The sequence below is a fragment of the Aspergillus heteromorphus genome, assembly GCF_003184545.1.
Source record: "Aspergillus heteromorphus CBS 117.55 chromosome Unknown BO70scaffold_4, whole genome shotgun sequence".
NCBI classification, from domain to species: Eukaryota; Fungi; Ascomycota; class Eurotiomycetes; order Eurotiales; family Aspergillaceae; genus Aspergillus; species Aspergillus heteromorphus.
The window spans coordinates 251,860-265,126 of record NW_020290409.1 but is presented as its reverse complement, the minus strand read 5'-3'; the positions used below and the strand labels follow the sequence as shown (position 1 = coordinate 265,126).

The following is a 13,267-nucleotide window of genomic DNA, read 5'->3' as shown; positions in this document are numbered from 1 at the left end:
GAGTGAATTTACTGAGAGCAAGCATTCACGCGATGAAGCTGATGTATCTAAGTACTCCGGCCTGCCACTGCCATCGGCGGCCAGTCACGGCCACTCACAGCCCGCCGGGGAAAGCTGCGGCTGCGGCTGCGGCTGCGGCTGAGTCAGCGCCAGTGCCTGGGGAACAAACGCCTACGTGGAGAAAAGACCACCCGTCCCCTTCCCCTTCCACTTCCATCTACTGCTTTCGCCTCTTCCTTCGCCTCTTCCTTCCCTTCCCTTCCCTTCCCCTCCCCTCCCCTTTCCCCCCTTTCCTTCTCCCTCCCTCTCTTCCCTCTTCTTCGGTACTTCGTTCCTGTCCCCCGGATACATCACAATGGGTCGCTTCGGTTTCTTTTCTCTGGCTCTCCTCTCTGTCCAGGCCTTGATTGGCGGCAGTCTCGCGGCTGTACGTTCACCCATCATCACCATCCCGCGTCCAATTGGGTTGCTAACGCGAAGTGCTCGCTCGATAGGATGCTGCTGAGAAGGAGGAGGCTCCCGAGTCCCCGTTGCTTTCCGTGTCTGCCCACGCCTCCTTCCCTGCCTCGGAGATCTTTGGCGTTAAGCTCGTCAATGGCCACCCGACCCAGGCGCTGATCACCTTCGCCAACGAGGAGCCCGCTCCCGTCACGGTGAACTTCATCGGAGGCACCCTGTCCTCTCTGGAGGAGGACAGCCAGATCATCCGCAACTTGACTTCCCACCGCTACAGCATTGAGATCCCTGCTGGCCAGCAGGAGAGCGTCAGCTACAGCTTCGCCGTGGAGATGCACCCCCAGGATCTGAGACTCGCCCTCGCCTCAGTCATCTCCGATGCCGACGGCAACCTGTTCACTCTCTACGCCCACAACGGAACTGTCAGCGTCGTCGAGCCCGAGACCAGCATCTTCGACCCTCAGATGTGAGTACACCTAGCGTGCGCGGCGCCCCCTAGTCCAATGCTAACCCATTCCAACCCCTCACAGCATCTTCCTGTACTTCTTCCTCCTGGCTTGCTTCTCTGGAGTCACCTACTTCTTCTACACCGTCTGGATCGCGCCCTACTTCCCCCAGAAGCGCCGCTCCACCAAGCCCGAGCCCAAGAAGTCCACTACCTCCAAGAAGGAGGCCCCCGTTGAGGCTCCCACCAGCCCGGCCGTCTCGTCGGCCACCACCTACAACGCCGAGTGGATCCCCTCCCACCACATCAACCGCCCCGAGGCCCGGAAGGTCAAGGGCGCCGGCGCCAAGGCTAAGAGCCGTGCTGCCTAGACGGCTCCGCGATGGCGGATCGATGGATGAAGTCGGGGGCGATTAATAGGGAAGAGCTGCTCATGGCGGAGGGAACCTTGGGTGGTTCTCTCCGCGACCCCGAGCGAGGTTAGCTAACCAATGGAAGAGATTGCTGAAAATGTGATCAGCCTAGAGTTGTTGCTGCCTTTGGATTTGCGTGTACATTTACGTCACATTGATATTAGTAATTGGAGCAACCGCTCTTTCGGACGCCCAGATAGCTCCATCAGACAGACGCGGGTGCTCCCTGAGCCCCAGTCATCATTCAGACAGACCAGACCACCCTGGCCCTCACAGCCGTCTCCACTCCCCAAACTCCTCCTGTAAATGTACCTTCAACTCGGCAAAGCGATTCCCAAACCCCCTCCCACAGCGCCAACACACCAAATCCCTCCGCAGATACCCCTCCCCATCCGGATCCCTCCTTACATCATCCTTGGCGAGCGGCAAATCCTCCAAGTCGACAAAAAACGGCGTCGAAAAGCTATTATAATGCTTCCTATGCTTCAACCGCTCACTGAATCGATCCACCGAAATCACATGTACATGCAAATGGTTCATCGACGGATGCGCATGCACCCCACACATGATCTCCCTCTCCCAGTCCCTGCCCGCTGGCAATTCCTCTGGCGCGGGATCGATATCCAGCGCCTGCTGTCTTGCGCGCTCCTGCAGGGAGTACTTCCCGTGTATGCGTCGCAGTTCCCCCGCCGCTAGCCTTTTCAGTTTCGCGGCTTCGGTTTTCACGCCCGCGAGGAAGTCGAGGTCCTCGAAGGCGGAGAACGGGTGGAGGCGCGTTTTTTGACTGTCGCGCGGGAGGAGCAGGAGGTGCACGGTCGATTTGGGGAAGGCGTCGTGGATGGCCACGAAGAGGGGCGTTTGGTAGATTACTGTGTTTGGGTGGGAGGTGGGTTGCGTGATGTATGCGCCTAGGGCGTCGCGGGGACCGCCGATGCGCCGTCGGTGGGATGAGGCGGTGGGGGTGGGGGTGGGGGTCGGTTTCGGGGTCGGTTTTGGGTGTTTGGGTTTGGGGGATAGGAGTTCTGTGACTGTGATGGGGGTGAGTTAGCTAGTGGTTTTGGGTTTGTTGTATGTAGGGAAGGGGTTGGAGGAAAGGAGTATGCGTGTATGCGTGGTAGCGTACAGGCGTCTCTCTTTGCGGGCTTCTGTGGAGGCTGGGACTGGGACTGGGACTGGGACTGGGACTGAGACTGAGACTGAGACTGGGGTCGTTGCGCTTCCTCAGACGCGGAATCTGCCATTGCGATGATGTGAGATAATTAATTGTAGTTGAAGTACTTTGTAACCCGCCGATCCGCGGCTTTCCCCCGCAGCCCTACCCAGCTTATCAAAGCGGTCTAGTGCGGGCCAGCCAACCAACCAACCAACCGCCTGAACTCCCTCGCCTTCTCGACATCAATTATCCCAATCCCATTCTCTTTCTCTACATATGTTCGAGTCCACGGCCCGGTACCTCCCCTCCACCCGCCCGGCCTCGATCACTCCACGGGCGTCCGCTCCAGCATCACCGCCGGCCTGAAAACCATGGGCCCCAAGAAAAAGTCCGACGCCCGTGGAGGCCCCAAACCCGGGACGAAGCAAGCCAAAGCCGCCGCCGAGAAGTCGGCCGAAACCAAGAAGGCCGCCCAGGCGGCCAGCACCACGGAGGAACCCAAGAAGCCGTCCGTGAAGGAGGTCATCGGGGGCGCATCATGGACGGGCAAGTTGCCCGTTAATATGCTCTCGGAGCATTGTCAGAAGCAAAAGTGGGAGAAGCCGGAGTATACAATGGTAGGTGGGACGTTGTGGTTTTCTTTTTCTTTTTCTTTTTCTTTCTCTTCTCTTTGAATTTGTGTTGCCGTGCGCGAGTTGGTCATGCTGACGGGGCTGTTGCGTTGCGTTCGTTGCAGACGAAAGTCTCGGAGGGCTTTGTATCCGCTGTTATTTTGAAGCGCGTCGACATCAAAACGAAAGAAACCGTCGTCCTTCCGCCGATGAAATTGCCTCCGTCTCATAAGCACTTGGGTGCGCAACCGACCGCGTTAGAGGCGCGCCATTTTGCCGCCGCGTACGCCCTGTTCCGAGTCTGCAATATGAAGAACTTGCATATGATGCTCCCGCCTACCTATAAGAAGCTCTGGAAGGAGGACTTTACGGAGATCAAGGCTGCAGATGTCAAGGACGGGAAAGTGTGGATGTACGAGGCTGACCCTTTCCTCGCGAAGCAGGAGCGCGAGAGCGCAGCCGCGGATTTGGAGAAGAAGCGAAAGGAGCGCGAGAAGGCGAAGGCGAAGGAGGCAGACAGTGCGGTGAATCTGGGCTTGGGTTCGGGCGGCGATAACAGAGGGAAGAAGATCTGGTCGCAGGCGCCGAAGGTCGATCTGGGCAGCAAGGTCCGTCGCGAGATCGAGGGGATCTTGCGACAGCATGCGATTTGGAATCCGTATAATGTGGAGATTCCCGAGCGGGATCGCAAGGCTATTGTGGAGGAACTCACGCGCCTGGGCTTCCGGCGCAGTCACGTCGAGGAGGCGACCAGCGCCTGCAAGGACCGGGAGGAGGTCCTGGAGTGGCTTCTTATATATGTTCCGGAGGATGACCTCCCCAGGTGGTGTCTGCCAGAGGGGTATTCGGCGGGTGTGAGCCTTGCTAGTGACGATCTTGCGCGCGAGGCCAAGATCAAGCGGCTCGCTTCTACCGGCTACCCGGCTGATATCTGCACACGGACCCTGGATAGCAAGAAGGGCGATGAGCTGGCCGCGGCAGAGTTCCTACAGAACACGCTGGTTCATGGGTCCGCTGCTCTCGGGGACTCTGCACCCTCGGAGGAAGAGGATCTATGGGCAGAGGAGCAAGACACACTGGAGGCCATCTTTGGAGAGAGATACTCCCGGGTATCTCCCAAGGTCTGTGAGATCAAGGGCGAAGGTTCGAGCTTGCCGGAGGCTTTGACGTTCCGTTTCCAACGCCCTTCTACGCATTATCCATCCGCGCCACCCGTGATCTCGATCCAGGCGAAAGGTATTCCTGCCTATATGCGGCTCAGCGCGATACGTCAGGTGGTGCAGTACTCCGAGGAGAACTTCTCAGGAGAGCCCATGATATTCAATATACTGGACTGGCTGGAGATGAACTTGCCGGGAGTCATGGAGAACCCAGGGAAGCTGCGTGATATTTCGACGGTCTCCGCGTCCCCGACAGCTACTGGAACAGTCTCTCAACTGCCTGTTCGTCAGTCACGCAAGAGAGGCAGGGATGTTAACTGGCAGCCCGGCTCACCCCAGAGTGTCTCCCTGAGAGAATCCTGGGAGGCGAAGCAGTCCACCAAGGCGCAGCAGGAGATGACCCGGAAACGGCAGTCTCTGCCTGCCTGGAACACGCAGGAGGCCATCATCCATGCCGTCAACACGCATCAAGTCACAATCATCTCGGGAGAAACCGGTAGTGGAAAGAGTACCCAGTCCGTTCAATTCCTGCTTGACGACCTAATCAAGAAAGACCTCGGCGCTGTCGCGAACATCATCTGTACCCAGCCGCGCAGAATTTCCGCGTTGGGTCTGGCGGACCGAGTCAGCGACGAACGATGCGCGTCAGTGGGGGACGAGGTGGGATACATCATTCGAGGCGAGTCGAAGGCCAAGCCGGGCACGACCAAGATCACCTTTGTTACAACCGGTGTTCTGCTCCGGCGGATGCAATCGGGCAGTGGTCCTGACGGTAATGTGGCGAGCTCTCTGGCGGATGTCACCCACGTCGTGGTGGACGAAGTGCACGAGAGGAGTCTTGACACCGACTTCCTCCTGGCGCTGCTGAGAGACGTGTGTCGGTACCGCAAGGATATCAAGGTCATCTTGATGAGTGCCACGCTCGATGCGGCCATCTTCAGCAACTACTTCGGCGGCCGTGAGTCCGTTGGGCTGGTCAACATCCCCGGACGGACGTTCCCCGTGCACGACTACTACCTGGACGACGTTGTCCGCGACACTGGGTTTGCACCAGAGCTTTCCGAACAGGACTTCGAGGAGGATTCTGCACAGGCTGGAGAATCCCTCGGCCGGGCGCTCCGGAGTGTAGGAATGGGCATCAACTACGACTTGATCGCATCCACAGTCCAGTACATCGACGCTCAGCTGGGCGACCAGCCTGGAGGCATCTTGATCTTCCTGCCGGGAACCATGGAGATCGATCGATGCCTGAATGCAATCAGGAGAATTCCCAATGCCCACCCACTACCCCTTCACGCATCTCTCCTCCCCGCAGACCAACGGCGCGTCTTCCTAAGCCCTCCCAGGGGCAAACGCAAAGTCATCGCCGCCACCAACGTTGCTGAAACCTCCATCACGATCGAGGACGTCGTGGCCGTCATCGACACCGGTCGTGTGAAGGAGACAAGCTACGACCCACGCGACAACATCGTCCGACTGCAGGAGGTATGGGCGTCGCAGGCCGCCTGCAAGCAACGACGAGGACGAGCCGGTCGAGTGCGAGCGGGCACCTGCTACAAGCTGTACACGCGCAAGGCCGAGATGAACATGATGCAGCGTCCCGACCCGGAGATCCGGCGCGTGCCCCTGGAACAGCTGTGTCTCTCCGTGAAGTCAATGCAGGGCATCAACGACGTCTCCACCTTCCTCGCCAACACCATCACTCCCCCCGAAAGCACCGCCGTCGAGGGAGCCCTCGACTTCCTGCACCGCGTCGGCGCCCTCGACCACGACCGCCTCACAGCCCTCGGCCGCTACCTGTCCATGATCCCCGCCGACCTCCGCTGCGCAAAGCTGATGGTCTACGGCTCCATCTTCGGCTGCATCGACGCCTGCATCACCATCTCCTCCATCCTCACCGTCAAAAGCCCCTTCGTCTCGCCCCGCGAACGCCGCGACGAAGCCAACGCCGCCAAAGCCGCCTTCTCCAAGGGCGGCGACGGCGACCTCCTCACCGACCTGCTCGCCTACCAGCAATGGTCCGACCTCGTCAAAGCCCACGGCTACTGGCAAACCCAGTCCTGGTGCGCCGACAACTTCCTCTCCCACCAAACCCTCCGCGACATCTCCTCCAACAAATCCCAATTCCTCACCTCCCTCAAAGACGCCGGCCTGCTACCCGTCGACTACTCCGAGTCTTCCCCCAGCACCTGGAACCGCAACGCCTCCAACCGCGGCCTCCTCCGCGCCCTCATCGCAGGCGCCTTCCAGCCCCAAATCGCTCAGATCTCCTTCCCCGATAAGAAATTCGCTAGCTCCGTCACTGGTACCGTCGAGATCGATCCCGATGCACGGACGATCAAGTACTTCAACCAGGATAACGGCCGCGTCTTCATCCATCCTAGCTCGGCTCTCTTCTCTGCGCATGGATATCCCAGCGGTGCCGCCTACCTGAGCTATTTCACCAAAATGGCGACGAGTAAGGTGTTTATTCGCGATTTGACTCGTAAGTCCCCTTTTCTCTTCCTTCCCTATACTCATCAACTCCCATCCATTCAACATAGCATCACTCCCATCTCCCTCCTCCCCCATCCATCCATCCATCCATCTTGCCCCCCCCCCCTCCCGCATCCAAACTAACCAACCCTACCAGCATTCAACGCCTACTCTCTCCTCCTCTTCTGTGGCTCCATCACCCTCGACACGACCGGCCGAGGCCTAATCGTGGACGGCTGGCTGCGTCTCCGCGGCTGGGCGCGCATCGGCGTCCTAGTCTCCCGGCTGCGCATGATGCTCGACGATATCATCGCGATGCGGATCGATCAGCCTGCGTCCGCTGCTGTGTCTGTCTCCTCATCCTCGTCTTCGTCTTCACTAGATGGCAATGGAACTGGTAATGGGAATGGGAATACAGACAGAGTGGCGATTGCGGAGAGGGTGGTCGAGGTTGTGAAGCGCTTGGTGGAGTTGAATGGGATGGATCAGTAATCTTCTAATCTTATTTCTATCTCATTTTTATGGCTCTCATAGTATATACTATATACTGTTTTGGCTATAAGGGGGCTTTTGGGGGGATGCTGGCTGGCTTGTTGGTTTTGGGGGGAAGGGGGGAGGGTTACTATGTTGGGTTAGATGGCTTTGGATAGATGTCAGATGTCAGATGTCAGATGTCAGATGGCCGGGGTATAGGGTATAGGGTATAGGGCAGATGGTATAGATGGGAGTTGGGTTAGTTGTGTTTGTGTATAGAGAAATAGATAGACGAACGAGAATGGATCACGACGTTAAAAGTTACAAACGAATATGGTTCCAAAATGGATAGACATGACATGGTATGATACGATTACGCTTACGCATCTACATCTACATCTACACCAACAACCCACATAGATCCAATGTCATTAATTCTGCGCCATAAACCTGGACAATAATCCACTACCGAGGGGGAAAAAAGTAGAAAGAAAAGAAAAAGGGAAAGGGTAACAAACAGAGGAGAAGAAGAGGAAGAGGAAGAGCGGTCATTCATTTCCAAAGCGACAGCGGACAAAGGAAATCAAATCAAATCAAATCAGAGAGGATTGATTAGGGCGATGCTCCGGCGAGCTCATTGTCCGTCGTTCGTTAGGTCCCGTGAGTCGAGAGGCAACAACATAACATGTCAGACAGAAACGTGAGGATCGTGATATCACAGCCGACGGGGGAGAAAGACGAAAGGGAGGAAAGGGGGACATAACGACATAGGAGAGAAGCGAAGCCGATAGAAGAAGACAAGACAAGAGGAAAGAGACAGCCGTCGACCCACCAACTCCCGACCCCGGATTCATTGCATGATTTCCATCGTCATGAAAAAGAAAAGAAAGAAAGAAGAAAAAAACATCATAAAACTCCGACACCTGATATCCGATTTCTAGTCACAGCATCAGTTTTGTTCACGTGGTCTGCATCGAACATGCGTAGCCATGAGCGCTGCATGCCACGGTATCATAAAATGGAAAATGAGAGAGTGAGTGTATGTAAGGAACAGGGTCCTGGTAAGCGTCATGATGGAACATTAATAGTCTTTCCTCCCACGCCCATAATAAGGGTATCTGATATTATCAGTTGTTGCGAACAGCCACGGCTTGCGTAGCATTTGAGCAGGGCAGACGCCACACGTGGTAGCACAGCGGTGAGACGTGTTCCTGATTGGGATTTACCAAAGAACCACCGACTTCGATATTGTTAGTAGTAGTATTTGAGAGAAAGAGAGAGAAAGGGAAAAAGGGTAAAGAGTTGGAAGACGGGCATTAGCGACGAGGGCCACTTGACTATACCCGCTTCGCATGGTGTGCTGAGTCAAGCGATGCGTTGCGCTCGGGCTCGGGCAGAGCAAACCCTCGTCGCATCTCGTTCTCCACGAACAGAGAGGCGCGCTTGTATCGCTTGTCCGAGTACTTCTCATAGATGGACACGTGGTGCTTGCGCGGGATTTCACAGCATTCCACCATGAGAGACACCAGAGGAAGGAGCTGAGTGTAAGTATACCCTGCGTAGTGGACGTGCGCGGGAGACTGCAGCATGTTAGATGACATCAACGCAGCCAACAAGAGTATAAACGTACCCAGGTTCCCTTCCTCAACATCAGTCTAGCAAGGCAATGAGCGCCAGCTGCGACAAAGCTAGCAGGGCTTCCGACAAACCGCTCATCCATGATAGTAATCTCCAGGAAGTATTTGGCAAGTGTGCGGGTCTCGAGGTCGTAATCGTCGGCTTTGCTAATCCTCCGCAGGAAGCTCATCGGTCCAGGCCATCCCAGCTCAAACTGCAGCATGCTCAGCATGAAGCGTTCGGCCTTGAGAATCTCATCAATCGTGTACCCCCCATCAACCATGTAGACAATCTCCTGCACCGAGGGGCAGTTGATCTCCTCATACTTGGCGGCAATGAAGATGGCAGTTGCGCCCACCAGCTGGAGCTTGCCAAGGGAGACGATCTTGCAGGACAGAAAACGGTCGATGTAGTTCACGCACAGGAAGAGGGTCTCGGGGAGCAGGGAGAACCGATGGTGTACCTGCACAACCCAGTCCATGAGGACCGATCGCATGGACCACTGGATCTCCGCCTGGTTATCCATATAATGGGCATTGGGCAGCATCTTGATCTACAGACAGTGAGCAGAACATCCAAACAAAAATCGCGCCGGTCAGTGCAACTACATACCTCCTGTTCCCTCATGTACTCGAAGATCTCTTCGCTGTACTCAGCAACCATGCTTGTGTCCCAGAATTCATCCTCAATGTCCTCGTCCGTGCGGGTCTCCTCCACCACCTGCTTCGCAAACTCGAGCTCCCGTCTGACCTGCTGGTTGAATTTTGGGAATAGCACCGTGGTCGCACCACCGGTGGTGTTTTCGCCACGAGAACGGTAGGAACGAGCAGTGGTATAACCGTCATCCTCTTCGTTTTCTTCCTCCTCGTCCCAGTACTCTTCCGGCTCCGACTGTGCCGGTGCAGAGTCACGATGAGGCTTCAAGGCGCGCTTCGGTTCTGCAGCCGCGTTTTCCTTCGAGTCCTGCACCTTGCAGTGGTCATCGTCGACTTTCGGCACCACCTTCTCTCCGTCTTCCACTTCCGAGTTCACTGCCGAGCTTTCTTCTGATTCTTCCAAATCGCTCTTCGATTCTGCCGGTGCCACTTCCTCCTTGGCGCTATCCTTCTTCGCAGTCGCGGTCGCAGCCGGCTTGTTCTCGTCGTTCGGGACGGATCTGTTTTCCTTGGATGGGTGTTCGCTTTTTTCGGTCGATGGTTCCGCTGCGTCCTTGAACACTGGGGCCCGCTTGTTCAGGGTCTTTCTCGCATTGGTGGTCTGTTGCTGCAGGGCGATCTGCTTGGACGGCTCGAGGGGTTTCGCATTGTTCAAGAGGCCCTTCATGCCGGCCATTGACGTGGGACGCTGAGCTGGCTGCGACAGCACGCTGGACTTTCTCTCGACCACCAATGCCGCCTTCTCGGCCCCCTTGGTCTGCTTCTTGCCGGCCAGGGAGCTGTCATCACGAGTGCCGTGGACCGGTTTCGCAGTGTTGCTAACATCGCCGAAGGCAGCGCGCTTGGAAGCATTCTGCTTAGCGCCGTGCTGGAACATGGCGGACAGTGCGGGGGTGGACTTGTTTTGCTGGTGAAGGGTTTTGCCGGCCGGGAGAGGGAAGGGGGCGTTCTCGTCGCCACGGACGCGAATTCTCTGGGGCTGTATCGGTTTCCCGTGTTAGTTTCGTATTTCCAACCGAGTTGCGACGTCTGGGGCCAGGTCTCCAATGTCCGCTCCTCGTTGCGCGTCCAATCATGGGCCCATAGAGCGGGTGTTTGCAGGCCGATTCGGGAGGTGAAGAGGGCAAGGGAGGTCATAATAACAGATCACATACCTTAGCATCCATCTTGGGCAGGAGTCAGCGTAGTTTGGGGCCTCCTGGACCGAGTGGGAGATGCTGGGGTGGAGTTGTTGGTGTTGTTTACTTCTTCTGCTGCGCCCTGCGCAGGAGGGATGGGGGTCGCAGCAGCTAAAGTGATACTAAAAAGCGGCCCCAAACACAAACACCACAACAAAAACCGCGCCGAGAGCACGAGCGAGACTAACACCGGACGGGAGGGCAATTGACGGGCCACGCAGTCGAGCAGAGTGGTCAGAAGAAGAGGAGGAGGTGGAGGAGGAGGAGGAGCAAGACCGAGCGCGACAATAGCACTGCAAATCGAAGGGGCTGAGGAAGGGGAGGCCAAACACAAACAGCGATTGGCATGATTGCCCAAACCGGCCGCTTCCTTACTTTGGTTACCGTCAACAACACCCGCGCTAGGCCCCTTCCGGCGTTGCTATGGCATGCTTACCTCAGCCGCCCGCCGCCCTGTTTGCACTGTTTGTCTGGCCTGGGAATGGATGACATCATCCAGCGCGTCTTCCCGCCTGCTCTGGGAATCCTTCCCCTGCCATCCCCGGCGGACATTTGACATAAAACATCATGTTATGCAGCTGGTTCCATGCGCATTCCCTGTGCGATTCACCTCTCCAAGTGTTACTGGATCTGAAAGCCATCTGGGCGGAACAATAGCGGCTGAACACATCCGCAGACCTGGACGCGCCGGGCAACACGAGGCCGACGCCGCCGGAACGCGGACTCACGTGACTGGCTCGGGCGGCGCGCGCCGCCATTATTTGGCTCCATTGGGCTCGGCGATTCGACTTGCGACACTTCGGAGTCTGGCAAGCGACGATGGACCCATCCCGCAGAGCTACTTATCGGCGCGGTTTCTAGACTAACATGGGGCGTCGCAAAGGACGGCGAACGGCTTTCGTCGTGCGCATGCCAAGCGTCTCGACCGGGAGGGGCGGCCGGGCGATGCTGGTCGAGATCCGACCCGGATGCTGGGCCGGGGATGGGGATGGGGATGGGTACGGGGACGAGAAGCAGAACACCGTCAATGACTTGCGGATTCCATGTTTCCTGTGGGCTTACAGTTTCCCTGGATGTCACCACTCTGCCTGGGCCTGGGGGTGGGAGTTTGGTGCTGGCTGGCACTGGCTTCGGCCTGTTCTCTGGGTCCCGTTTACACCCGCGCAAATGCCAACGTCGCCTGGAAGCCACAGGCTCCCCCCAATTGTGGGACGCGGATCCGGCGGTACCTATCATCACCCAGCGCGGGACTCGCGAGGGCGGGTTCCCAGATGACCCTCGCCATGGTGCCTGGTGCGCATCCCTGCTGTCGCTGCTGCTCCTTGTCCTCCTCCCTCGTCAGAAAAACAAAAAAAGGCCAAAGAAGAATGGATCTGCTACGGATGCTGGGTTGGGGTGGGCGGCCGACTTTTGAGGTGTTGTCGGCGACCCAACGGTGAAGAACTGACTATTGACCAGACGCAAAGTTTCGGTGTGAGTCTGGCGCGGCTGACAGCGAACAACAATAGTAATTCAGCAGAATAATGGGAAGCATTATTGAACCACCGGCCGGGATGATTATTGCCTGCCTCCCAGAAATCGCCCCGCTTGCCTCCATCAATCGGGACCCTACACCCAACACCACGAACCTTTTACCCTCCCCATTGGAGGTTCTCGTGCCCCTCCGCACCGCACTGTGGTCGGCTTCCCCTCCCCGTCCCAGCCCCAGAAGAATCAGAAGAAAAGGAAGAAGAAGAAGAAGAAGAAGAAGAATGGGCCAGGACGGCTTACACGGATCACCTTACGACTTCCAGCGGATATAACAGTCCCTGCAAAATGCAGTTCTTAACCTCTTTCCCCCCCACCCGGCTAACGGCATCGCGGCGCCAGCTGGTTGCTCTTAGCGTCGCTCTGCCGTCAACAGGTCAACAGTCAATACTTAAATATTGAAGTCCGGCGTAAATGGCTCCCATTCGATCGCTTGCGACCAGGATGGGAGGGCATCAGGTTGACGGTGCAACCGTCCGGGCAGGCGTAGAGCAGACCAGCGAACAGCGCGATCGCAGAGCAAAAGAACCCTCCGAGTGCAGCTCGTGGTTCGTGGGCTGGCAAGCTGGGGAGGCTGCGAAGTCGTACCGGACCTGCAGACCTGGTAATGACCGGACGGAATGTGCTGGACGGAGCAGCTAGATAAGTCGGCCATTCCGCAGGGCCTACGGGCTCACTAGTCGTGTCTTGTGCCTGCCCGAAAGTGGTGAACGAACGACGGGGATCCTTACGTAGCCCCCAGGCTGGCAGTCCGAGAGGAGGGGTAAAAGGACGAGTCTGGACAGGCGCAGATCATGAAACGAGGCAACAATTGGGCGTCTTGGTCCTCGTCCGGCATGCGCACTGGGCCAATCGCCCGTCCGGCCATCCTGCGGCCGTTTCTTTTGCTCCTTTGGCTCCTTTGGCTGCTTTGGCTGCTTTGTCAAAAGAAAGTGGACGATACTGTTGCCGATGCGGTTGATCCGGTCAGGTCAGGTCGGTCTGGGGCTTGCGCCGTAGTAGGAGATTTCCCCCCCCCCAAGGTCCGGGAGCATCGATCGCCCTTCGCAGCGGTATCTGGCCATGCATGTCTTACGCTCCGCGAGTAATGGATGGGATGGGA

The 13,267-nt window shown here is 57.2% G+C and overlaps 4 protein-coding genes across 4 annotated transcripts; 2 read left to right on the top strand and 2 right to left on the bottom strand.

Annotated features, from left to right (window-relative positions):
- Positions 1–355: 355 nt before the first annotated feature.
- Positions 356–1,446, top strand: BO70DRAFT_417876 (putative translocon-associated protein, alpha subunit; the record flags this gene model as incomplete). Its single annotated transcript, XM_025547434.1, has 3 exons — positions 356–427; positions 495–922; positions 987–1,446. The coding sequence occupies 3 exons, from the start codon at positions 356–358 to the stop codon at positions 1,270–1,272; spliced, it is 786 nt and encodes a 261-aa protein (XP_025402175.1). The 3' UTR covers positions 1,273–1,446.
- On the bottom strand, positions 1,437–2,555 carry BO70DRAFT_377444 (DNA 5'-adenosine monophosphate hydrolase; the record flags this gene model as incomplete). The annotated part of the gene is made up of 2 exons (XM_025545192.1): positions 1,437–2,342; positions 2,438–2,555. 2 exons carry the CDS (start codon positions 2,553–2,555, stop codon positions 1,585–1,587), a joined length of 876 nt encoding a protein of 291 aa, XP_025402174.1. The 3' UTR covers positions 1,437–1,584.
- A 283-nt stretch (positions 2,556–2,838) lies between these two features.
- BO70DRAFT_417872 (RNA helicase) lies at positions 2,839–7,278 on the top strand (the record flags this gene model as incomplete). The annotated part of the gene is made up of 3 exons (XM_025547433.1): positions 2,839–3,088; positions 3,163–6,723; positions 6,871–7,278. The coding sequence occupies 3 exons, from the start codon at positions 2,839–2,841 to the stop codon at positions 7,203–7,205; spliced, it is 4,146 nt and encodes a 1,381-aa protein (XP_025402173.1). The 3' UTR covers positions 7,206–7,278.
- Positions 7,279–8,282: 1,004 nt separating this feature from the next.
- On the bottom strand, positions 8,283–10,805 carry BO70DRAFT_158080 (G2/mitotic-specific cyclin). Its single transcript, XM_025538256.1, has 4 exons — positions 10,615–10,805; positions 9,417–10,439; positions 8,818–9,357; positions 8,283–8,767 (listed from the first exon to the last, which is right to left on the bottom strand). The coding sequence occupies exons 1-4, from the start codon at positions 10,624–10,626 to the stop codon at positions 8,525–8,527; spliced, it is 1,818 nt and encodes a 605-aa protein (XP_025402172.1). The 5' UTR covers positions 10,627–10,805; the 3' UTR covers positions 8,283–8,524.
- Positions 10,806–13,267: the final 2,462 nt, after the last annotated feature.